Source organism: Aulonocara stuartgranti (genome assembly GCF_965226115.1).
Source record: "Aulonocara stuartgranti genome assembly, chromosome: 3".
Classification (NCBI taxonomy): Eukaryota; Metazoa; Chordata; class Actinopteri; order Cichliformes; family Cichlidae; genus Aulonocara; species Aulonocara stuartgranti.
In genome coordinates, this window is record NC_138941.1 from 65,070,270 (window position 1) to 65,095,956 (window position 25,687).

General features: G+C 38.7%; 1 protein-coding gene across 2 annotated transcripts; it reads right to left on the bottom strand.

The window, feature by feature from the left end:
• Positions 1-9,426: 9,426 nt before the first annotated feature.
• Positions 9,427-20,168, bottom strand: LOC309693735 (sialoadhesin-like). Of its 2 annotated transcripts, XM_082513231.1 has the most exons (13): positions 20,081-20,168; positions 19,161-19,235; positions 18,728-18,803; positions 17,582-17,689; positions 17,411-17,443; positions 16,373-16,654; positions 15,802-16,068; positions 14,705-15,010; positions 14,350-14,610; positions 13,603-13,851; positions 13,337-13,399; positions 12,200-12,251; positions 9,427-12,027 (listed from the first exon to the last, which is right to left on the bottom strand). In XM_082513231.1, the coding sequence occupies exons 3-13, from the start codon at positions 18,786-18,788 to the stop codon at positions 11,979-11,981; spliced, it is 1,731 nt and encodes a 576-aa protein (XP_082369357.1). In that variant the 5' UTR covers positions 18,789-18,803; positions 19,161-19,235; positions 20,081-20,168; the 3' UTR covers positions 9,427-11,978. The 2 variants fall into 2 exon arrangements, with proteins under 2 accessions (XP_082369357.1, XP_082369358.1); XM_082513232.1 differs by lacking the exon at positions 17,582-17,689.
• Between the last annotated feature and the right edge of the window lie 5,519 nt (positions 20,169-25,687).

Below are 25,687 nucleotides of genomic sequence, written 5' to 3' on the forward strand. Positions count from 1 at the left end.
GTGAAGAAAGGATGTATGCACATCATGTATTATTTTGAATTTACCCCCTATGTAGGCACTTGTGTCTTGTGGGGTTATTGACTCAGAGGATGTCCCCGCAGAGATGCCTTTGGCCACAGGGCGCCCACTGTTTTGCCTGAGGGCCAACTGCTCAGCCTCTGTGAGTGGTGGTGGTGGAGGACCCCCACCTGTTTTTCGGGCCTCCGCTTTTTTTCTGTTGGCTATAACGGGCCACATTTGAGCATACAGAGTAAGCAAATATGTACTTGTAATGTGCTCAGATAATTTCAATAAGTGCTTACAGAAAGAAAATTAATGTAGCCTCTAACTGCAATTGATTTACATGGGACAAACAAACCAAGCACTATGGCTCATAATACAATTACACCTCACCTGTTTGGACTATATTTTTATATTTCATTTTTACTTGCTGCCAGGAACGTTTGGGGCCTGTTGGGTTGCACCTGCGCTCACATCACATCACAACATAAAATGTATAAAATAACAAATAAAATAACATATGATAAAATAACATATGATAAAATAACGTGTTAAATGGGTGGAAATCCCTCGATCAATGTTTAAATTAATACTCACGCATTGACTCTGTCGGCTATGTTTTGCCATGCATGCTCCCTTTCTTTCGCAGCTGTGGCTAACTTTACTTTTTCCCGCGGAATTTGCATGTTATCGGCATATGCTGCCATCAGAATTTCGGCGTCAAGCGCTGTAAAATACATTGACCGCGCCTTCTTTCCCTCCGTCTCCATGGTGACTCGCTTAATCTGTGCTCCGCTTATCAGGGCTATCCTCGTCCGCGCGCTTCACTTGGGGTTAAAGCAACTCCGCGTTGACTGAACTAATTGTTATCAGCCTTTCTGAAACCGAATATTCCGAGTTGGACAGTTCGGGGTTACTCAACCGTGAGTGTCGTTTTTCACTCTGAGTTTTCCAAACCGGCTTCCTGAAACAGGGCCCTGATCCATGAAATGGAAATATAAATACGTGATTAAGTAAATACTGGAATACAGCTTTGCTGTTGTGCAGAACAAAAGTCATGAAGTCCAAACTAAACTTTCTTGATGTGACTGGTTGTTGTTGTTGTGACCATGAATAAAAAAAAAAAAAAATCCCACATTGAAAGTTTATTTATATACAAGCAAGCACCTGCAAGCAGTGGGGAGGACAAACTCCCTTCATAAATCTATGGCGGAACCAGGCCCAGGGAGGAGAAGCAATCTTGCACGAATATTTGAGGTGCTGTAAAGAAACAAACACAAACAGTGGAAGAGAAAATAGAGACTATCTAGCATAGTTGAGATATGTAAACATCTGCAGAATGAAAAAGTGAAAATGGTGAGTGGAAAATAAATGCTCAGTGCATATAGGGGAAGTCAGCAGCAGCTTGGTGGATGGGCCTGAAAGCTAAAGCTGAAGGTGAATAGAATTAATGATAAATAAAATGATCAGTAGCTAAAACTCTAGTGTGAATCGTAAGGTTGACTTTGTCCTGTAGGCCTACCTGTTGCCTCGAACAGCCTTCACAGAACACAATAACATCATCTTCATTAGCACATAGACGACTCAGGATCTGATGGTGAAAAATAATTTTTGACATGTTTTACTGGCCAGGTAACATGTTGTTACCTTCCTTCACATCCATAGAATTAGTTTTGGGTTAAACTGAAGTGTCAGCCCTGCAGATCAAAGTATCAGATTATTTCCTGTCACAGAGTGAGAGACATGGTACATCCTGGACCTTCACAAGGCTGACACAGAGAGACAAACAACTAGACCAGGAAACAACTAGAACAACTCCAGGCCTCGGCAGGCTGAATCCAATTATTAGTTCATTGGCAGGCCTCTGAAGAACTGCAAGACATGTTGAGGAGGTCATTTAGCCATTTAAATTAGCTGTGTTGAATCAAGGACACATCTAAAACCTTGGGGCCTGGAGATCCCCTGGGCCAGCTTATTGTCTTTACATTTTACATCTTTAGATTATAAGAGGAAACCCACACACGCACGCATTTTGCTGCTCTACATGCACATTTTTCCACAAACTTCAAATACATCACAGCTTCCAAAGTTTCAGGTGACAAAAAGGCATCAAACATGTAACAAGCATCTTATACCTAATAAAGTGGCCACAGAGTAGAAACTATAAAATTCTGTTTATATTTTTGCACTTGTGTCAGTCTGAGTGAGTTCAGTTTATCACCAGCTGCTGTTTTTTTCCCTACTTTTCTTCCTCAGTAACATTGTTTATCTTTCAAAACAAACTTTTCTTTTTTAATCTTCTTTTGAATCTTAAAAATTTTGCAGAAAAGGAAAGAAAAATGTTTCAGTTTGACCTCTAGGTGGCAGTGTTGTCTTAGTGCTACCATAGCCACCTACAGAGGACTGCAGGAACAGTGTCAATATGTTGGAGCTGTAAAATAAATATGTGTGTGACTGAAAACTGACCTTGATCAGCCGCCAGTGATCCAGCCAAAGTGTGGGACACAAACACTATTAAAATATGTTTCATTTGGATTTCAGACTTAAATTTTCCCAAATGTTAAAAATAGAAGAAATAAAAGACATATTACGTGAAATATATACAATTTTTGACATTGTAAGAAACACCTGTCAGTTTGCACATAAGATTTTAGTCATACTGACAATAATTTAACCCTCTTATATGGTCACTTTGTGTTTTCTTTGCTAAATACTTCAATCCTCTACACATGCAGGCAGAAACATCCATTAAAGATCCAGACCTACATGAAATATAGGCTAAGATATATCTGCAAGACAAATGGGAGATAATCATCATCACGTGGTATTTGATATGTTCCTGTGAGTTGGTAATCTATCTATCCATCCATCCATACATAACAAAGCACACACACATAATCTGGGCTTTCACTCCCTCGCATTGGACCTGTTACAGGAATAAGGTTTGACAGAGAGCTTCCTCTGTGACAGGATAATATGTTGAAGTTTCTTCTTGTTTCTGCTTTATGTTCACAGAGTAGGTGAATTTATCACTCAGTGTAATGCAGACAGCAGCGTGTTCAAGGTTCTTTATTTGTCACATGCATAGTTATACAAGTATAACACACAGTGAAATGTAACCTGACACGCTCCTGGACATGTGCAAAAATGGGGGGGGGGGGGGGGTAGAGGAAGAACATTATATATATATATATATATATATATATATATATATATATATATATATATATACGTTGGGTGAGTGTGCAGTAGTAGCAGCAAGCAGGTGAATTCTGTGCATTAATATGAATAGACATCTGACTATTTTACAGGACAGACAAAATAAACATATATAAAATTAAAGGAATTTGGAATGTACATTGTGCCTTGGTTTAGGGTGTCTGGAAGAGTCCTGTCTCAGTCAATTATAGTGTGGACACACTGAGAGGCCCACTCCTGTTTTTCTCTGTTACTGACTCACAGGAACATCCCAGATGTCTCAATCCACCCGAAAGCATGAGTCACGATCAGTCACTGAGAACCACGTGACGATGATCTTTCCATCCATCTGACAAACATGTCTCAGAATATGTTTTCAAAGCTGAATCCAGGTCTCCTTGACTTCTGTCACCACACACAGACATGGCATGTATAGTTTCAACACTCCCTCAAACCCCCATCTTCTTTTATTTGAGCCACACTGGTTCATCTAAAGCTGATCTCAATAGCTACAAAACAAATTTGACCCAGAAGAGACTGTGTGCTTTTGATCGGTAGGCCCACCAAACTCCTTCACAGGAAGCTGATTTCAGCTCTCTGACAAACAACGTCTTGATCCTTGATCCGATGAATCTCACGCAGTAGATAATGCAGGGTTCTGGAGCTGAGGTGGGTGAGAGGACTCGCCCAGCCTGACTGCCTTGTTGCACAGGAGTCTTTGCTGCTTGGCCTGATACGAAGAAACCTGAGTAGCCCTGCAGGCCAATTCTGAGTCACACCTCTTATGGCAGCTCCCCTCTCGATCGTGACGATGATGATGATGATGATGATGAACACCTCTGGGCATCCAAGTTTATACTTTACCCCATTCACATCCCATTCTCTTGCTCTCCCTCTAATATCAAGTCAACCAATTAGGTTTTGACATAAGATTCACTGATCTTCAGCCCCACCTTATTATCCTCTCCATCTCTGACCTTTCACCCACTTTTAACTAAGACAAAGGTCATTTCATGCCTTTATTCGGTTCATTAGCATTTCATTCACTTTAGCAGAATCCCTTTAAAACCAATTTTTCCCTTTTAAAACTACTCAGACTTCAGCAGTTTATTTGATCACGTCAACAAAGAGACTCTAAATGTAAGAAGAAACAGCACGATAAGTGACACTTTTCACATTTACTTTTTATTCTTTCAATTCAGCTTTCCAAAAAGTATTAATGCCTGAACATTCACACAATGTAATCAAATAAAGTTTCACTTTACATTTCAGACTGCAATAACCTGAGAGAGAGAGAGATAAGATAAAACTTTATCAATTCCTCGGGTGGGTTCCTCTGAGAAATTCGGTTCACAAACACATTTTTTATTTGCTTTTTACACACACAAGAAACTGTAAAACCCAGAGCGCAAAAACAGAGGTTCAGGAAAATCTGTGTCCACAATCAGCGAAGAAGTGTAAAAACTGTTGAAAGGGAGAAAAGAGGAAAAACTTTGTTTAAAAAAAAACCCCGGAAAAGATCGTAAGAAAAAAAAAAGAAAAAAAGTTGGAAAAAGTCTAAAATCCCTGTTCACAAAAGGTGAAGAAGCGTAAAAACTGTTCAAAAAGTGAAAAAACAGTGTTTAAAAAAAAACAGCAAAAAAGTGTGAAATGCTTCTCCAAAAATAGAAAAAAGGTTAGAAAAGTGTAAAAACTGTAAAAAAACAGACAAAAAAACAACAGCAAAAACAAAAACGTGTAAAGCGATTGCCCAAAAAGAGACAGAATATTGGAAAATGTCCAAAACGAAATCAAAGGTTGAGAAAACTGTAAGAACCGTATCCAGAAAAGTTGAAAAAGTGAAAAAACTAGGTTGAGAACCCCCCCACCCCCCAAAAAAGACCGAAATCTGTGTGGCAAAACGGGAAGAAAGCTGCCAAAGTCGTGTCTCCGTCTTTGGTGTGGATACGATTTTTAATTAGGGCCTCCAAGCTAAGACTGAAAACCAAAAATCATATAAACTACAGTGAAATGAGCAAAAGTCGAAGTGGAACCCATCTGAAAAGAATTGTGTTTAAGGGTTCAGCAGGACTAGAGAACAATACCTGAACAAGTCTGCTGAAGCCCTTAAACACAGCCTCTCAGTGGGTAAAGAGTTTTCAACTTACCGTCAGAGGCTGAAGAAAAACTTGGGCACATAAGAGCCGATGTGTCCACACCGAAGCTGAGAGACAGGCTGCTGAAGTGTTTTCAGCTTCGTGTGAGGCAAAACAGACAAGCCGCTATTCCCGAAGCTGAGCGGTCCCGAGAAATTTCCGTTTATTAATGTTGCATGTGTGAGCAGCATGTATGAGACACCTCTTTGCTCTCCGCTCGAATGGCTACACTCCGAATTACGTCACTGTTCGGGGGCGTGCTCTGCGCATGCGTCCTGGCTTGCACTGCTGAAGGCGAGCTCAGCGGTTCTTCACACACACGTGACAAAAAAGTCCCAGCTGAGTCTGGAAACAACGTCGCTCTGACATGTCGAGCTCCAAACAACAAGTTCATAGTTGTGAACTGGAGCAGAGCTGATCTGGGAGAAGAATATGTGCTCTTGTACCGGGACGAGCACTTTGATACCACCAAGCAGCATCCATCTTTTAAGAAGTGGGTGGCTCTGCAGGACAGACACATGAAGGATGGAGACGTGTCTTTGATTCTGGAGAATGCGACGACTGCGGATGCTGGAACGTACGAGTGTCGCGTCTTCATGGAAGAAACAGGCTCGTGGGAATCTATCTGCACCTCACACCTGTTTCTGCTAGAAGATCAACCAGGAGGACTGAGAGGGGACGGAGTCAGAAGAGGACGTGCTGGACTGATAGCGAGCGCGTCACTTTGTGTTGTGCTTGTTGTTGTTGCTGTTGTTGCTTTTCTGACCTACAGAACACATGGACAGAGTCAGGATTCAGAGCGTCCTCCTGCTGAACTGCAGACTGTCTGAAATGTCTCAGAGCGTTTTGCAGATGAACTTTGAGTCTCCTGCTGCTGAGCAGAGACAGACAGCATTCAGCAACACTCCACACAGACCACTGATTTCACTCTGACACTACAGGAAGGACTTCATCATCCTGCGGGCTGACGAGTACATTTACTGTAAATATTTTTCCCCTATTGTCTATGAGACTGACCAATAGGAGCAGAAAGTACTCAACTGAGCCAAACTTTAAGCAGCTGTTACTGAACCCAGCCTCAGTGAGAATGAACTGTTCTGTCCAACACAAGCTTCATGTTGGAAACATCAGCAGGTCTCTTCTCTGACTCAGTCCAGCTGATTATTTGTCTTTGCAGGCTGATAATCCCGATGTTTCTACACTAATGTGTAAAACATCAGTTTCTCGGTTTCAGATTATTATTTATTTGTACCACTTTGTTATTTTCCATTTTAAAGGATTCAATAACTGTCAGATAACCCAGGAAATTACACGAACGTGTCAGTGTGCAGCAGTTATTAGTTTTATTGTGTTCTCTGTTGTGAGTTGTAAAGATTTAAAGCAGAATATATTGTTGTAAATGATTATTTGTGGATTATCAAATTTTCCTTCACAATAAAGTCAAATGTAACTAAAGTATTAGACAAACTGCAGCAACTCCTTTAGGAATACTTTCACATCCTGATGTAAAAGTTGTGTTTTTAAATCAAATATGAATGGTTGAGACACTTATGATGCACATTTGCTGATGAATGCAGCTTGAAGCTTTGATGAGACTGTTTCATTACTTGTTTAGGATTTTATTCATGTTTTTCATTCAAAATGTAAAAGAATAAAGAGAATAAATGTGACAATCATCACTTGACTGGTTTGCTTCTGCTTCATGTGTTATTTTTTGTTGTCTTTGTTAGCACCCTTCATGCTTGGGGTCGATTCTGTAGGAGTCAATTTGACAATTGTTTTCTGATTGTACAGAAAAACTGCATTTAAACCAAGTGCTCCTTGAGATATCTTTGTCTAATAATTACGTTTATCTGATGTTCCGAACAATGTAAATGTATAAAAAAAAAATTTTTTTTTAAAAGAACTCTGGAAATGGGGAATACTTTTCAAAACCACTGTACTCCACCGACTGTAGTGGATCGTCACGCAGGCACAGGTACCCACTAATCATGACTCATGCTTTCAGGTGGATTGAGAGATTTGGGATGTTCCTGGGGGTTGGTAATATATATTAAAAAGGAAAACCCACCCAGTCTCCCACGTTGGACCTGTTACTGTAATCAGAGACAACATGAAGCTCTGATCGAAGAGTGTAGCTGCTACAGCTCTGCCACCACAGTCTGAAGCAGGAATAAGGTTTGACAGAGAGCTTCCTCTGTGACAGGATAGAAGTTTCTTCTTGTTTCTGCTTTATGTTCACAGAGTAGGTGAATTTATCACTCAGTGTAATGCAGTGTGCCTGTGGACACACTGAGAGGCCCACTCCTGTTTTTCTCTGTTACTGACTCACAGGAACATCCCAGATGGCTAAATCCACCCGAAAGCATGAGTCACGATCAGTCACTGAGAACCACGTGACGATGATCTTTCCATCCATCTGACAAACATGTCTCAGAATATGTTTTCAAAGCTGAATCCAGGTCTCCTTGACTTCTGTCACCACACACAGACATGGCATGTAGTTTCAACACTCCCTCAAACCCCCATCTTCTTTTATTTGAGCCACACTGGTTCATCTAAAGCTGATCTCAATAGCTACAAAACAAATTTGACCCAGAAGAGACTTTGTGTGCTTTTGATCGGTAGGCCCACCAAACTCCTTCACAGGAAGCTGATTTCAGCTCTCTGACAAACAACGTCTTGATCCCTGATCCGATGAATCTCACGCAGTAGATAATGCAGGGTTCTGGAGCTGAGGTGGGTGAGAGGACTCGCCCAGCCTATGTCCTAGTGCAGTCAGAGGGGGAAATCCAGGGCCAAAGGTCAGGCATATCAAGCACATAATAATAATTTTGTGGTCATCTTAGATGAGTAGTTTTATGGACAAAAACCACCAGTTCATTTAGTGTTCCCTTAGTGCTAATGCATAAGAGAAGTTGGTGTACTATAACTGAAGTAATCTTGTTAAGATAAGATAAGATAACCTTTATTAGTCCCACACGTGGGAAATTTGTTTTGTCACAGCAGAAAGTGGACAGTGCAAAGTTATATAGCAAAAATTTGAATACAATAAGAATAATATACTGTACACAACTGTACAGAATAGAATAGAATAAAATAGTAGAATAAAATATACATTAGGATAAAAATAGAATACAAATGTTATATACAACTGAGTAAAAATACAACTTACAAAAATACTCAGAAAAGAGTATTGCACTTAGTCTTATTGCACATGTGTGGGTTTGTGTGTGATCAGCTGCAAAAATCTTTGTTGTGGAGTCTGACAGCAGTGGGGAGGAAAGACCTGCGAAATCGCTCCATCCCACATTTAAGTCCTTAAAGTCATATTCTTCTATTGTCTTGACTGCATTTGAAGCTGTTTTTATTTTTGTATGATACCTGATTTATATGGAATATGGCTGAAGTAAACTAAAGTCTAAAATACTTAGTCATTTGTTTAATAGTAATTTAACATTATATAATTCACATATAAAACTATGAATTGTAATTTTAAATGGTTTAATAGCAGGTAGAATAGCATATGTAGGCAAGTATATTTCTCCTTTTTTATCAAGAAGCAAAGACAAAAAGGAAAAAAAAAGAAACAGGGCAGGGTTCGGTGGTTGAAACACCCGTCCCCACCAATGCCAAAACCAAATCTACGCCCTTGCGTTGACAGATCGTTTTTATAATTATAATTAGCTAAGCAAGCTGGGCCAAGTGATGGTTTTTTAACTGGTGGTTTAATTTCTTCCAGCTTGAAGGCCAGTGATATGTAGCCCAATTTGATAGATGGGTTGGTAATATTTAAGACTGGAGTATTAAGCAATGGTTTGACTTTTTTAAACAGTGTTGTAGGAATGGAGTCTCAGATACACATTGATGTTTTGAAGGAATTATTAAAGTTAACTTGATAGATAATTTGGGGGGAAAGATTTAAAATAAATATCAATGGCAGCTGTAGATAGTGATGTCTTTTAGGTGGTTATATAAAATAATCTAATGGTTACAATTCTGTTTGTGAAGACATTCATAAAGTCATTACTAGTTAATGTTAAAGTTATGCTTGGTCAACAAACTTCTCATGTTTTGTCAGCCTGGCTACAGTACTGAAAAGAAACTTAGGGTTTAAAGTATAAGAAATCTGCTATTTGTAAGGTAATAGTAACAATGTTAAAACAGCCAGCTGATTCACAGATATGAATTGTTTGGAATTCTGAGCAGTAACATATATTTACAGACACAGTTAAAAAAGGGTCATGTAAACTACTTAAATGTATATCTTTCAAATTACAAAAGAACTACGTAAAACCAGTAAAAGATGTAAACAGCACACTCTCTCTATCTGTTTGTGGCTGTATAAACATCCTCTTATTCATGCCATACTTTGCTAATGCAATATTACTGAGAGAAAGGGAAAAAAAGGACAGATCACATAACTTTAACTTCCATAACTAAGGGATAAACAGGAGAACTTACGAGTGTCTTCAATGATGGCAGCATTACTTTGGTGTGTGATGCTACCTGAATCGCTTCTTCCTCTGCAGTGGTAGATACCTCCTTGTGACACATTAATAGCTTTCTTCCCTTCATATTCTGTCATAGGCTCATCTTTAGAGCCATATGTGGCAGCTCTGTACCACAAAATGGTCCAGTTGTCAGAGCCGTCCACAAAGCAGCTCAGTGTCACGTTGCCCCCTAGTGGTATCTCATACCTCGTTGGTCTCAGTGTGGCAGTGGGTGTGTCAAAAGGGTACTTAACTTTTCCAGTAGTATTTAGAGAAAAGCAGAAAGAGAGAGATTTATTTTAAAAGCTGTTGTTTCAGTTATTTTATTTTCACCACAAAAACAAAACAGTGTGAAAAAGCAGCATAAAACACAATGTTCAACTTATTCTGCTAAAATAATAACTTGAATTGAAATTGTCCAAATTCGGATGTTAGATGTATGTATGTATAACTCTGAGTTTATTAGCTTTGCCTAATACCACATATAACAGCTGCTGTTTTATCGTGAGTCCAGCTGAGTCTAGGACCTCAATAAACTGAATATGAACTGTTTACATGAAAATATCTATTTAGGAGATAAAAAATAATCTTTGGTCTTCATAACGTGAGAATAAATGCAAGACAGCTAGCTGGGTCACATTAGCAGACAATCAAAATCATTAAACGATGGAAAAAAAGAAAATTAAAAAAAAAGATTGCTATACACACACACACACACACATACTGGTATGGGTTGTATGCTTTGCCCTTTTCTCAAACCTTAATCACTTAATTTGAAATACATCTGTGTGTCGTCGGCATAACAATGATGTGCAATGTTATACTCCTCAAAGATTGCGCCTAAGGGGAGCATATACAGTGAGAAGAGCAGGGGGCCAAGGACAGATCCTTGAGGCACGCTGCAGGGTTAGGGTTAGGTGCAGCAGAGGAGAAATAAGGGCCAAAATTGATCGAGAAGGACCTATTAGAAAGGTATGACTTAAACTAATCTAGGGTGGCACCTCCAATGCCAACTGTGTGTTCAAGCCTCACTAATAGGATGTTATGATCTACCATATCAAAGGCCGAGGATAGATCTAGTAGGACCAAGAATGAAGAGTGTCCAGAGTCAGTATTCAGAAGGAGTGGCATTCACATCCAAATACGGCCGGAGTTGTGAAAGAACGATCCTCTCCAGTATTTTGGACAGGAATGGAAGCTTAGAGATTGGCCTATAGTTCCCAAGATTGTTATAACATCTACAGGTGATTTTTCATTCAGATTGTGTAATAGAATTTTTCACAATCTATTCAGAGATTATTTGGAGTTAAAAAGCTGAAGTCACTTAAGATCATCTATTTCAGTTTTTTCTTACTTCATGGGCCATCACACTGAGTGATGTCTGAATGACATCTTTCATAAGTCATTTTTGGAGGTCCAATTTTGGCCCATGGAAGGGTTGTTTTGTAACACCAGGCAATGTCTTTTTTTCGACATCTGCTGAACATCTAGTGTTGTTATTGCTAGGATCTTTACGTTTACGAGCTATTATTGTTCAAATGTAGTGGTTGTGGACGTCTTTTCAACACATTTTAATAAATGACAATTTCAACCTGGTTACAAACAAATAACTTGATTAATTAACATAAACAAACCAGTCAAAGAAAAACAAGAAAATGTTAAATAACCAAAACAATTACCCACATGTACTTATTAAATATATAGGCTAACACGTAATTAATCATGTTTGTTTATACATAACCCACATTCATATGCATCATGTTGATAACACCACATTAATGTTTATATTTGTAAATTAATAAAAATACATTTATTAATCATGTAAATTCCCTGCACCTGTAATAGACATCCATAACATCCAAAAGATTACTCAGTTAAAATCCAAATGTTGAACATCATATTGACCTTCAAGTTGGGTCACGGTTGGGCTTGGTTGTGTATAGATGTACTGAATTAGTCTTCGACCGACGGACCCAATAAAGACATGTTCTGCAAGTCTAGAGCTGGAATTCCTTTTTTGTGCCATATTTGTAGATAATAGTGTATAGAGTATGAGTATGAGTATGTATTTAATGTGCTATCTTCAAACAAACTAACTGTGGAAAATCTGAAGCGTCACTGATATTTGTGTAGCAGAGGAGCAACAGTGGGTTCACAAAAGGATTCTTTTTTGCTTCGCAGCTACGGCTCTCCTCACTGACCTGTAAAACATCCACATAAAGACATAGAAAGTTTTATGATGCCATGATGAGCCAAAACCTGAAATCCTTTAATCAAAAATACTTATATATATATATATATATATAATATGTGTGTGTGTGTGTGTGTGTGTGTGTGTGTGTGTGTGTGTGTGTGTCTGTGTCTGTACTGTACCATTTCCAGTGTCTTCCATTTTTGTTTGCTGATTCATAGACAGCGGCACTACCTAAAAAAATAAATAAATCCAGCAACAATTATTTTAAAGTCATTAGACTGAATAAACAACAACAACAACAACAACAACAACAACTTTTATTGTATAAATAAATCCAGAACTATGCAATTTTTCATAATTCAAAATATTTTCATACTGTGAGTCTTTTTAAATTAAAATATTCTTCATTTGGCTGCCGGCTGCCAACACATTATCACATAGTCACCACAACACATTATCTGACTCCATCTCAGCCTCCCTGTCATTCTCCACAGTCACACCAACCCTCTACATGCTCGACTAGTTATGGATAGATGACACCTTATGCACCTTATGTCACCTGTGTCAATACTGTGTTGGCGTGTTACTCGATATGTGCTGAATTGTAAAAAACAAAACAACCCCCCCCCAAAACATTTCAGGCTACTGGGATCCCAGATGATACCAGACTGGAGAAAATCATGTTTTCTCTCAACTTGGATTGTTTAATGGAGGATAAAAAGCTAGCACCTCTCCTCTTGGTGATTTGGAAATTGCAGTCAATTTGGCTCGGTCATATGATTTTTTTTTTTTTAAAGCTATACACACACTGATGAATCTTCTTCTATGGTCGTCTGCTTTACCTCCTCTAGGGCAGCTCCATCTTCAACTTCCTTTGTCCACTATGCCCACTGTCCTCTGCACATATCCAAACCATCTCAGTCTCACCTTCAATCTTGTCAACCTGAGCTGTCCCTCTGATGTACTCATTTCTACTCTTGTCTATCCTGGTCACTCCCAATGAAAATCTTAATATCACAAATCACCCCTGACACATTGTCAAACATGTCCTGCTCCACCCTCACAAACTTCTCTGTCACTTCTGACTTCCTCCAGCAGAACCACAGTTGCTCTCTTGACACCATATCATGTCACAGTGTGTGAATGTGTGTGTGAATGGGTGAATGACTGAATGTAGTATGAAGCACTTTGGGGTCCTTAGGGACTAGAAAAGCGCTATACAAATGCAGGCCATTTACCATTTACATAAAAATTTGACTTGTAACGCAGCCTCAATCAAAATTAAAATTTTAATAATAACAAATTTAAGTACTGACCAGGATGAAGGGGGCTGTTTTCACTACTTTCACTCTGGCTGAAGATTTCAGGTGGTACAGTAGCTAGTGTGATACCAAACATTTAAACAGTATTAAATGACACTATATGAGACATTTTTCAAAATACAATTTTAAAACCATTCTCCCAAAAAAGAACAAGATTATTTCGATGCTCATATATGTGCTAATACAACAAATGACAAGTGAGTTCCTTCTCAAAGATTACAATTATTTAAAAAGAAGTCACATTTTCAAATGCTACTCACATTTAACCGTCATGTAACGCGATGGTGACTCTTTTCCTGAGTACTGACACTTGTAGAAACCTTCATCAGACTTTGACACTGCCAAGAAGTTCAGCTCCTCTCGGGAATCATTTTGGACAAGTTTGTCATTGTGATAAAAAGCCACATTGGGAAAGATTTTTTTTCTTCTCAAGTTGCAACTAAGACTAACAAAAGTTCCCTCATTCACAGGATCAACAGGGACCACCATGAGAGGACCAGAATAAAAGTCTGCAAAACATACAGAAGATATTGTTTCAAATGGATCAGCTGGTGCTGGATTTTAGAAAATAAAAAAGAGGGAAAAAAACATGTGCAATAATAATTACTGATTGATCAAATGTGTTATAGCTTATAACTAAAGATCTGATATGTGACTTATAAAAAAAACAACAAAATCGTCCTTTCTTTTAGCTCATAGAGCCCTTTCAACTGTCAAGTGTGTCTCAGTGAGATGCTATTCAGCCTCAGCTGAATGGGGAGTATCATCACATCATAATCATATATATATATATGTACTTGAAAAATGTTGGTAAATTAATTTATAAAACATGGAATGAAATAAAACTAATAACGAAGAGTATTATGCTGCTGAGTTGAGATTCCAAAAATAAAATAATCTTTACATTTCTGCCTCTTTTTCCATGAAAGAATTGCTTAACATACATAGTGATAGAAATATTCATGAAACGTTATAACACAAAAGGGGAAAAAAACCATTCTACAAACCCTGTAAAGTGATGTTGACTGCATTGCTGAACTCTTTTAACATAGACTCACACCAGTACACTCCGTCATCTGAATATGTTGTGTCGATTGTGCATACAGATTCTCCTGACAGCCAAAAGTTGCTACAATATGGCCGGCCATTCTCTGGGAACTTCCTCACTCTCCATGAAGAAGAGTTTCCCTTACAAGTCAGTTTGACAAAGTCAGAGCCAAAATTTTGCACTACAGGGCCGACTGTGAGAGACGCTGCTGATGAAGCATCTGAAAAACAACATGGATCAATAAGTGAAAGCACAGGAAGAACACATAAAAACTAAGCATCATTACAAGTATTGAGAGACAGAAAGAAACTGACCAGCAGACCAGACAAACTTTGGATCGCTGTAGTAGGTGTAGTAGTAGTTGCTTCCTCTTTCCGCTCTGCACACATATGCTGCTGTGCTTGTCTGCCCAGTAATGATGTACAAACTCTGAGCAGTCTTGCTGCCATCAGGTAGCAGCTCATACGTGTAGGGCTCCTCTGTTATTTTATAATAAGGAACAGCTTTATACCAGGAGAAGCTCCATCCTTCAGAAGGATATTCAACCTCACAGTTCAGAGTTACTGAGGCTCCAGGACTGAGCCATGAGGGAGACAGAGTGAGGACAGGATGCAGTTTAACTGTTGAAACAATATTTTTAGATTAGGCTTTTTTATTTATGTATTTTTTTTTTAAATAATATTGCTATATGATGGGTCCACAAATCAGGCCAGGTTCACTCTGCCCTTTTGAACAAAAACATTTAAATAACTGGATGAAAACATGTAAATAAATATCACCAAATCTTGACAGTGGAATTACAAACTGTACCACTGTCATACATAATACTAATTTTATTGTTGTCATTTGAACCACACCATGTCACAATACGCTGTGTGTGGCACACATAAAGTAACACATTGGAGAACACAATAACAGACACTGAGATACAACTGGAAAAACACGACATTTAGATGTGACAGACTGAGAGGGAGTAAAAAAAGGGAAATATGCACAAAGATGCTGAAGACAGAACAGATCAGACAAGGACAGACTAGGCATGAAAAAGGGAACCAACATAAAACAAGAAATCCAGTGCTATAGCTACCAAATTCAGAGAAAACACACACATTCTAGAACTAGAACATAAATAATTTCTTAACTCCAAGGCAAAGAATCATATGTTCAGAACAAACTCAAAATACTGGGTCATTATTTAATTAATCAGTCAAGTGACTGGACTTCTTTAAGTCCATTCAAGAAACTTAAAGAAGTCGAGTTGCTTTTCTTTCCAAGCTCCTTAGGTTACCATGGCCTGGATGAATGAGAATCTGCACAGACAAGTTATCGTATGTCTTTTTTTGTTTGTTTTTTTGTTTTTTTTACTAATTTGAATGAAGCAGTTTATATGGATGAAAGATGCCCAACTTACATGATACAGTTACTGGAATGACATTACTCCACTGTGTGAAGGAAAGATCCGTTTTGCCTCTGCATTGATAATCTCCATTGTCATCCCAACCAACATTGTAGAATGTTCTTTCATTGGTTGTATAATATGTGGTAAACCTTTTTGGTCTCCAATCATAGCTCCAGTAAGTTCCTTCACCTCCCTGGATGTCACATCTGACAGTGAATGTTTCACCCATGTATATCTTAGTCCAGTTGGGCTTCAGGGTCAAAATGGCCGTAATAGGAACTGTTCACATAAAATATGAAATTAAAAGAAACACAGAAGCATCATGTAATTCAGTCCAATTAAATTTATTTACATAGCACCAAATGATGCCAACAATTGCCTCAAGGCTCTTTATATTGTGATGTAAATACCCTGATATATATATATATATACATATATATATATATATATATATATATATATATATATATATACACACACACACACAAAGTCTCTCTATCTGTCTGGCTGAGAGGAAGACAAAATGAAGGACAGATCACATAACTTTAACTTCCATAACTAAGGGATAAATAGGAGAACTTACGAGTGTCTTCAATGATGGCAGCATTACTTTGGTGTGTGATGCTACCTGAATCGCTTCTTCCTCTGCAGTGGTAGATACCTCCTTGTGACACATTAATAGCTTTCTTCCCTTCATATTCTGTCATAGGCTCATCTTTAGAGCCATATGTGGCAGCTCTGTACCACAAAATGGTCCAGTTGTCAGAGCCGTCCACAAAGCAGCTCAGTGTCACGTTGCCCCCTAGTGGTATCTCATACCTCATTGGTCTCAGTGTGGCAGTGGGTGTGTCAAAAGGGTACTTAACTTTTCCAGTAGTATTTAGAGAAAAGCAGAAAGAGAGAGATTTATTTTAAAAGCTGTTGTTTCAGTTATTTTATTTTCACCACAAAAACAAAACAGTGTGAAAAAGCAGCATAAAACACAATGTTCAACTTATTCTGCTAAAATAATAACTTGAATTGAAATTGTCCAAATTCGGATGTTAGGGGTATGTATGTATAACTCTGAGTTTGTTAGCTTTGCCTAGCACCACATATAACAGTGGCTGTTTTATCATGAGTCTAGGACCTCAATAAACTGAATATGAACTGTTTACATTAAAATATCCATTTAGGAGATAAAAAACAAAACAAAAAAAAACTTTGGTCTTTATAACATAAGAATAAATGCAAGACAGCTAGCTGGGTCACTATTTATGCATGTGTTGTTGTCTTACCTTTTTTAAGACAACTTAAATTTAAAGTCTTTATTTTGTACTAGGTTTCTTTCATCTTTTTCTTTCTTTTCATATTTCCTCTGCCCAATAGTAGTTTTTATCTGACAGGAAGAGGTCTTTCCAGCGGCTTTTGGTGTCTTTGTGATAATAGGACACTTTAGCCAGTGTTAAAAATACTCTTCATGCAACCGCAATTTGAGACAAGCAACTCATCTTACAGTGAAGGTACATAGAATTAACTGTTACATATGTACAATATAAATACAGAGAAAATGTAACTTTAATTGTAACTTAGAGTGCAGATAGTTTATATATTATAAAAGAGAAAGAAAACAACTTCTTACCTTGAGCATCGTCAGAGAAAAGTGCTGCAAGCTCTGTAGCAAAGATTAAATCAGGACATTATCAAATTAGCAGACTATCAAAATCATTAAACGATGGAAAAAAGGAAACTTTACAAAAGATTGCCTGCCACACACACACACATACACGTACATACATACGCACATACATACTGGTATGGGTGGTATGCTTTGCCCTTTTCTCAAACCCTGCTAATCGTTGGTCTAGATGGAGTAGTCTTTCCACAGGTCCTGGACTCCTGAACGTATGGCTGCGCTGTTCTAAAAAGTATGGGGAAAAAAGTCACTTCAGACCTCTTACACTGTGTGTGGAAGTCAATAAAATCTAAAACACACCAACTGGACATTTTGAATTTGGGCAAATATGTGGTTCACAAGGTCAAAATAAACAGTTTATAAGGACTTTAAAGGGACAATGAGGCCATTTATTAAATCCCACCTCATTAACATAAATACACCTTTGACATAACTGTGTTACTGGAACAGCAGTATTTGATTAACAAAAATCTGGTTTTGCTAAACATAACCCTAAAATATGTAAATCAAAATATATTCAAAAATTTTATGAAAATAAAGAAAAAAAAATTACTCTTGTTTTACAAAAGCTTTTTTCTTGTTTGAAGAACAGCTGGAGGGCTGTAGTCACAGTGGGTTCTTGTTCCCCTCTCCACACAGCATCTTTGGATTTCAGAGTGGTCATCGGGTTCTTGGTCAGCGTTCTCACTAAAGCTAGTCTATGTCAACTGCTCAGTTTGGGCAGCTGAATAGTTCTCACAAGGGTCCTATTTGTGCCGAACCTCTTCCATTTGAAAATTATGGAGCTCACTACACTCTTGGGAACCGTCAGTAGAGCAGAACATTTTCTGCAGCCTTGCACAGAGCTTTGCATTGTAAAACCTCATCTCTGACCTCTGCATAGAGTTCCTTTGACTTTATGGCCTTATTTTTGCTCTGATGTGGATAATCAGGTGTGAAGCCTTCTATAAAGAGGTGTATGCTTTTCCACATCATGTCTAATCAGTTTTGGTCCACAGGTGTACTCCAGTCAAGCTTTGGAAGCATCTTATAGCAATGATCAATTCATTTATTTCATTTTGATTACAGTTTGTCATCATGAGATACTGAGAGTAGATTATTAAGAAAAAATGAGACTGAATAACTCTGGAAAAAAAAGTAAACAAGGATATAGACAAAGTCATGTAACTCAATGGAAAGTTAAATCATAATCCAACCCTCCTGATTCGCTTTTCCTCTTTTCTCTGTAAGAACACATTCAAAACGACTGGTGCATGTGTTTACCTGAAAGTGTAATGAGAGCAGACAGGAAGAGCAGCGGGTGGAGCATCTTGTAGGGAGCCATCTAGCGGATAGGGAACTATAAGACAACAAAGATCGAAACCACTAAACAGAAAGTCAAAGCCACATTCTGAACAGTGCACATTATTAAAAAAAATCATAACATGCGAACAGACTCAGTGTTTGAACAAAGAAAGTGTAGTGATTGTAATTCATCTCTAAAATCTGATTCCTCACACTTATATTTCACACATTTCTCTAGACTGGAAGAGAACTCAGTTTGCTATTTTTGTTTTTATTTAATAATCAAATCCAAAAGTTTAAAGTGTTCCTCGGCCAGCATATTTACTATAAATAGTCTGTCACACAGTCACTAGATTTTTTTCAATAAATACCAGGCATGTTTCATTTCTGGGATGTAGAGTTTGGAGTTTACCTCAAACATAACCAGCTGTGTGTCTGTGATAAACACACTTGTGTTGTGGGTAAAGAAGTCACTTCTTGATTCTGCCTAAAACAACATGGATAAAAAACAAATTGCATTTTTAAATGAGTCACTTAGTGCAAATCTCCTGGAGTTTCAGTCTTTGCAGAGCAAACAATCATTTTTAATGCCATCCTTCCTTACAAACAAAACTGGGATTAAGCAATTATGAAAAATTATAATTTGCTTATAATTAAGTAAAACTAACATAAAGATGTAAGCAGCCCGAGGCTCCTTTTGCAGGAACATTATAAAATGACATTTTGAATATGTTACATTTGAATGTTGTACATTTAATAACATTATATTTTACATTCACCCAACTTTACATCATTATCATCACATGGTTAACTACGTTAACATTATGGCAACAATGCATAAAAGAACCATTATTATCTGCTCTACTAGTGTTTGAACTAAAATGCTAAACTGGCTGTATGTTCTTGTAAGATCTACATATACCTTGACTGACTCTGTTAAAAGTCACAGATTAATTTCAGGCAATCATTAAAATATACTTTTACACAGAGGGATGGAGTTCAGTAAAGTATTTTCATTATTTAAAAGTGTTTTTAAAAAGTCACTTCCTGTTATTTCTCCGGATGACACCACAGAGCTGCATTTGGATCTCTGTGTTTTTATTGTTTTTCTTGTGCAGCTTGTTTACAGTCCTGATGTGTTTCAAGTAGAACTTTGCAATGTGGATGTAAGTAAGTAGGTAAAGTTTATTCAAATAACGCTTTTCACATATTTCACATATAAAAGTGTCAAATTAAAAGACAATATTGAAAAGAGATTCATGTTAAAACTGAATTAGAATAAATAAAGTACAGGTGCCGGCGTGCTGAGGAGTACATTGCGGCTCATCTTACCTTGGCTCTGATGAAGGCTGCTGTTCAGAAGGCGATCCTGGTGCAGCTGGACAGATTTGTCTCTGAGGACAGCTCTGTTTATGTGAGTCCTCACCTTTGTTCACGCCCAGGATAGGATGGGTGGAGGTGTAGTTCACAGTTGAGCTGCCTGATGGGAACCTCCCACTGATGATTCATTATGTAAAAACGAGGCCTTGACGGCTCCAATCAGAGAGCATAATTAATTGCACCTCTGCCTGAAATGGTAGCAACAGAGTTAGCTGGGAAACGTCTATAACTCACAGTACTGTGAGCCTTGCCAGTGTTTCCTGCAAATATTGCACCTTCATTTTTCTGCTTTAGTGCCTCAGTTTCCATTTTTACCGATCAGCTGGTGACTGACTGAAGCATATACAACTGATGGCTGTAGATAAACGCCTCTAAATTGATGGCTGTGACTGGTTTATGTGTGACATTAATTACACATCGCACATCGCCAGACTTCATAGCAATCAACAGATCCTGAAAAACTTAAAAAGGTAATAATATGGGCGGGCGGGCAGGCTTTGGGACATGAGAGGCCTTTAAAATTACTTTTAGGTAATTGTAAGAATGTGGCTTAAGTGTCACAAAGCCATTAAGATTTTGTAATATGTAAAGTCAAAATAAAAAAAATAAAAATCTGCTTTATATGTTACGTCTGATGTCGGTGTCATCACAGTTAAAGTGGGATTTGGCAGATTTCCAACCCTTACCCGTATTATGAAAAGTTTAACCTGCCAAGTACTGTGACGACCTGAGCGGCAGCATTCTGTCGCTCTGAAGATGCTTCAGTGATAAGTCAGCGACGATTCCTGGAGCAGGGGTGCATTCCTTTTACTCGTGCTAAAGTGAGCAGTAGCGCTGTGTGCATAAACCCTGCTTTTCACCTGCTGTATGTGTAATATATATGTGTGGTATTTATTAAACTTAAAGCAAAGGCTTTAAGTTTAATAAAGCCAGGCTGACAAACCATCTGTCAGCCTGGTTGTGGCACAACAGACACTGTGCTACAAATGCCAGTTTGTGCCTCTTTATGAGGTTCATGAGTCCTACAGCTTTGGTGTCACTATTGCAAATAAAGTTAAACGTAGTTAAATGACCCACACTAGTGTGATTTACTAAGAACTGCAGTATGTAAAGCCAACTCCCCCCCCCCCAAACTCTAATGCTGCACTTGATGTGGGTGTGATCATGGGTTAAAGTGGTATGAAATTGGTTGCACGGCCAGTCATGGCTGCTTAGGAACCCTTAACCAGCATAAAGCATAAACAGCATTTTTGTAACTTTTAAAGTGCTCTTGAGTGATATTTCTAGGCTTTCTAAAGGTTTTTCAGTTTTTTCTTTGGACATTAGCAGGTTTTTCACTTTGTTCCAGTCCCATCCATGTATCCAGCTATTTTCAGAAGACTGTTTCATACAGTTTGGCAGGAAGGTGCACAAGTTGATTCCCAAAGAGCTGAAGACTATCACAGCATAGTGTGCAGGATTTCCTTAAGAACTTTGAGAAAAATTCACCAGTGGAGGAGAAAAGAAGTGTCAGGCTTGAAAAACAAATTTAATAAATACAAGTGTAGGCTGGTTCTCAGGAGGATATATAATATAATCTACAACAGAAAAGGAAGAAAAAGAAATTAAGAATATGATCAAGTAGAAGGATGATATGGAAAATTAATAAAATAAATCTGCCGATATCCAAAGAAACACTTTGAAAGACCTCCAGAAACCCGGTGGAACTACTTATCAACACTACTTGAAAACATAGAGAAGAATGTCTGGCTTCTTGGTAGGAAAAGATGAAGCAGTGACAAGTGAGGGGTGGATCAAGAACACTGAACACTACTGTGCATTTCTTTGCTGTACATTCTTCCTGGGTGAAACATTTGACTTCAGTGCTATGTACCAAAACAAAGTGCAACACGAACTATGTCATGCCAAGCTTGTACACTTTGTCAAGACCTGAGTGGCAGCATTCAGTCACTCAGAGATAAGTCAGTGGGGGGACAACTCATTCCTGGCATTCAGTTTGCCATCATTTGCTCTATTTTCCTGAAGAGAACAACAGGATGCAAAAGTCTAAAGCTCATGTTTGTGTCTTTCAAATTTTTTCCAAGCAGCCAGATGTTCTAGTAGATTTGCTTAAGTGGTCTTCAGTAATAGTTCTTACCTTGACTTACAGTCCTGACAGTGGTGCTATTTAAAAAAAACCCAGTGTTTGTTGCCACATGAAGAATGCATTGGGGTTTCATTGATACTGAAGTTGCATTAAACTAAGTCACGGGGTGCAGCACTGTATCCTGGGAATAGATGAACTACATGTGGTCATTGTGAACTTACAGAGTTTGTCATGATTAGGCTGTGTGCAGGCAGGATGAGGACCCAAACGCAAGCTCGCGGAGGCAAGAATGATCTCAAAACACAGTTTTATTGCTGAGGGAAGTTAAGGCGATACAAAATAATATGAAACTAAAGTGGGAAGTCATAAAGGAACTGACTCATAGTGATGTGTCCTGTGTGTCGAAGCTTCGAATCATGCGTCGGGTAATCTCGGGGGCATTTTTCTAAAGCGCGTATCAACGCTTGCTTTGATTACGTATGCAGTGACGTTCGAGGCCTCGTGGGCAGTCCGTACCACATGACTGATTCGGGAACTGGTTCACCGGTTCGCGCCAGATTCCAAATAAAATGGGCAGCAAAACACAGCTGATTCCCCATCACATCGTGTTGTGGAATTGGATTACATACGTGTTACATAGTTACTTGAGCATTTCCTCCCTCGATGGAACCAGCAAGGAAAAGAAAATTTTCCCCTGTCTGGCAACATTTTGATGTCATCTCTCCTAATAAGGTATACACACTAGTGATGGGCAGATGAAGCTTCATGAAGCACTGAAGCTTTTCATCCAATTGGTTCACTCCAGTGCAAAGCTTCTTGAAGCTTCATTTGCTCTAGTAGGACACCTACTGGACGTAAAAATATTAGTTGGCATGAATTTGAAGAGTGTGGCATTTTGCACACAGCCCGTAAATGTCAACAACAAAAGGAGTGTGTAAAACATCTATATTGTAGTGATGCAGTATACTGTGTATATTTATACTGGCAGTATGGAAAATGATTATTTGGAAATGCTTAAAATGGAAATGATCATTTACTGTGAGGTGAGGTGTGGTTGGGGTGTGGACAGTGGTTGTGCTTTTGTAACGTTGAGGTATGGACAGCTACACACTGAGGCTTTGAGCCTCAGTCCTGCCTGTTCACATTTTATTCTGTAAAAACTAAATTTTCACTGCTTTTATGACCTTTTAGTGGGGAGAACATAGCTAGGATTTAATGATTTAACACATCTTTTGAATCCTTTGTCCTCCACAATGCTAACTGGCTGGGAGTCCTCAATCACCATGCTGACCAGGTCTTCATCTATTTGAGATTGTTCTCCTGAGGAAAGACAATAAAGACAAAGCACAAATATAAATATCACACACGTAACTTATTGCATTGTATAATATTGTTATATCATTTAGTAACATTACTGCATGCTATATTATCATGGCATTTGATGGCTCACCTGGTCTTGCTCCACAATCGGTGTTCCCCTTATTCTCATGCAAAGCTCTGTAGTGCCTAAGCATGGATGAGGTGTTGTTGTTATATCCCAGCTCCCTGGCACATAGCAAACACCTCACCTTGTACAAAAGTACAGACAGCTTAACATAGGTTTTATTGCACCATCAGTATTATGAAAATACATCTTCTGTAGAAATTTACATACCTTGTTGGGAGGAATAAAATCAAAATGTTCCCACACAGGGGAGGACATCCTCCTCTTCTTAGCTGGCTCCATTCTCTCCTGACTTTCTCTCCTCACTCTCATAAACCTCCAAACTGTCTTCAAACTCTCACTAACCGCAACTCTCCATCAAACACCCACATTTTGAATGAAGTCTGAGGGGTTTATATCGCTGTCATATCTCGCAAAGTTCGAACCGCTTCCTGCACCAGTCACGTGGTACAGCCGGGCAGCGAGGCTTCGGACGTCATCATTTTCAGCTCCTCCCATAAATGAAGCAAGCCTCGATACGCGCTTTGCGGAAACGTCCCTCCATTACTCGACACACGCTTCGAAGCCTCGATACAGAACGTCACATCACTAATACACACTGTAATAAAGAAATGATAAGCACCATAATATAAATAAACCACACCACAGATCCTATAATCAGATTTCTGTCTTTTGGTTTATTAAAAGGTGAAGTGTTTGCTGTGCTCTAAAGAACTTGGATACAGCAACAACACCTCATCTATGCTGAGGCATTGCAGAGCCCTGCATGAGAACAAGGAGACTAACCAAGGTGGACCAAGCTCAGGTGAGTTTTTTTAGGTTTTAAGGATACAGTCATTTGATACATTTATATTCCCCATGTCATTCACTTATATTTGGGTTGTATTTACTGATATATGTAATTTCTTAATGTTTTTTTGTTGTATTAGGGGAGAGGAATGATGTGGATGAGGCCTTGGTCAACATGGTGATAGAGGATTCCCAGCCCTTCACTATTGTGGAGGACAGTGGGTTTAGGAAGCTTGTTAAAGCTTTGAACCCTAACTATGTTCTCCCCACAAGGCAGGTGTGTATCTTAAAATATGAAACATGTTTCCATTTTGCCTTTATTTCCATATTAAGTACTGTACCTTCTTTTGTTTAGGCTTTAAAAGCTATGGTGGACCAAAGATACAAAGAGTCCAAACAAAAAGAAAAAACTGACTGTGGCCAAGGCGTCTTCAGTTAGTTTGACATCTGATATGTGGACCTCCATTAACACAGAGGCTTACCTAGCCGTCACCTGCCATTTCATTGACTCTAACACTGCATTGCATTCTGTAGTGTTAGGTGTTCAGCACTTCCCTCAAGCACATACTGCTGTCAATTTGTCACGAGTAACAGAAGCGCTCATGTCAGAGTGGGGCATTACAGACAAAGTTACATGATGGAGCAGCAAACATGGGTGCTTGTGCTAAGGAGCTTCGTTTGCGTCACAGTAATTGTGTGGCACATACGTTAAACCTAATGGTCAAAAAAGCTCTTGATCAACACACGACGCTGTCTGACATCCGGACTACCTGTAGGAGGATAGTGGGATATTTCAAGAGCAGTATAACTGCTAATGTTTGTTCCATTATTTCATTGCTGCTTTAAGGTGCTGCTGCAGTAACACAGCTTGAATTAATCAGTTTGTGTTGGCTGTTTTTCTAGGAGAGGCTGACAGAGGTGCAGGAAGAAATGGGCCGGCCTGCACTGAAGTTAATTCAAGAGTTGGATACACGTTGGAACAGCACATTCCAAATGCTTCAACGTGTTCATGAACTCAGGGAACCTATTGGAGCATCGTTAGCTGGCCTGCACACTGATATTTACCCACTATCCTCTGAACAGTATGAGCTTATGGCAGAATGTCTTAAAATACTCTCCCCATTTAATGATGCCACCACTGAGCTGTCAGAGGAAAAGCGAGTGTCTGGATCCAAAGTAATTCCACTTCTAACAATGTTACACCATGCACTAAATGAAGAGGAAATGGGAGTTGTCCTAA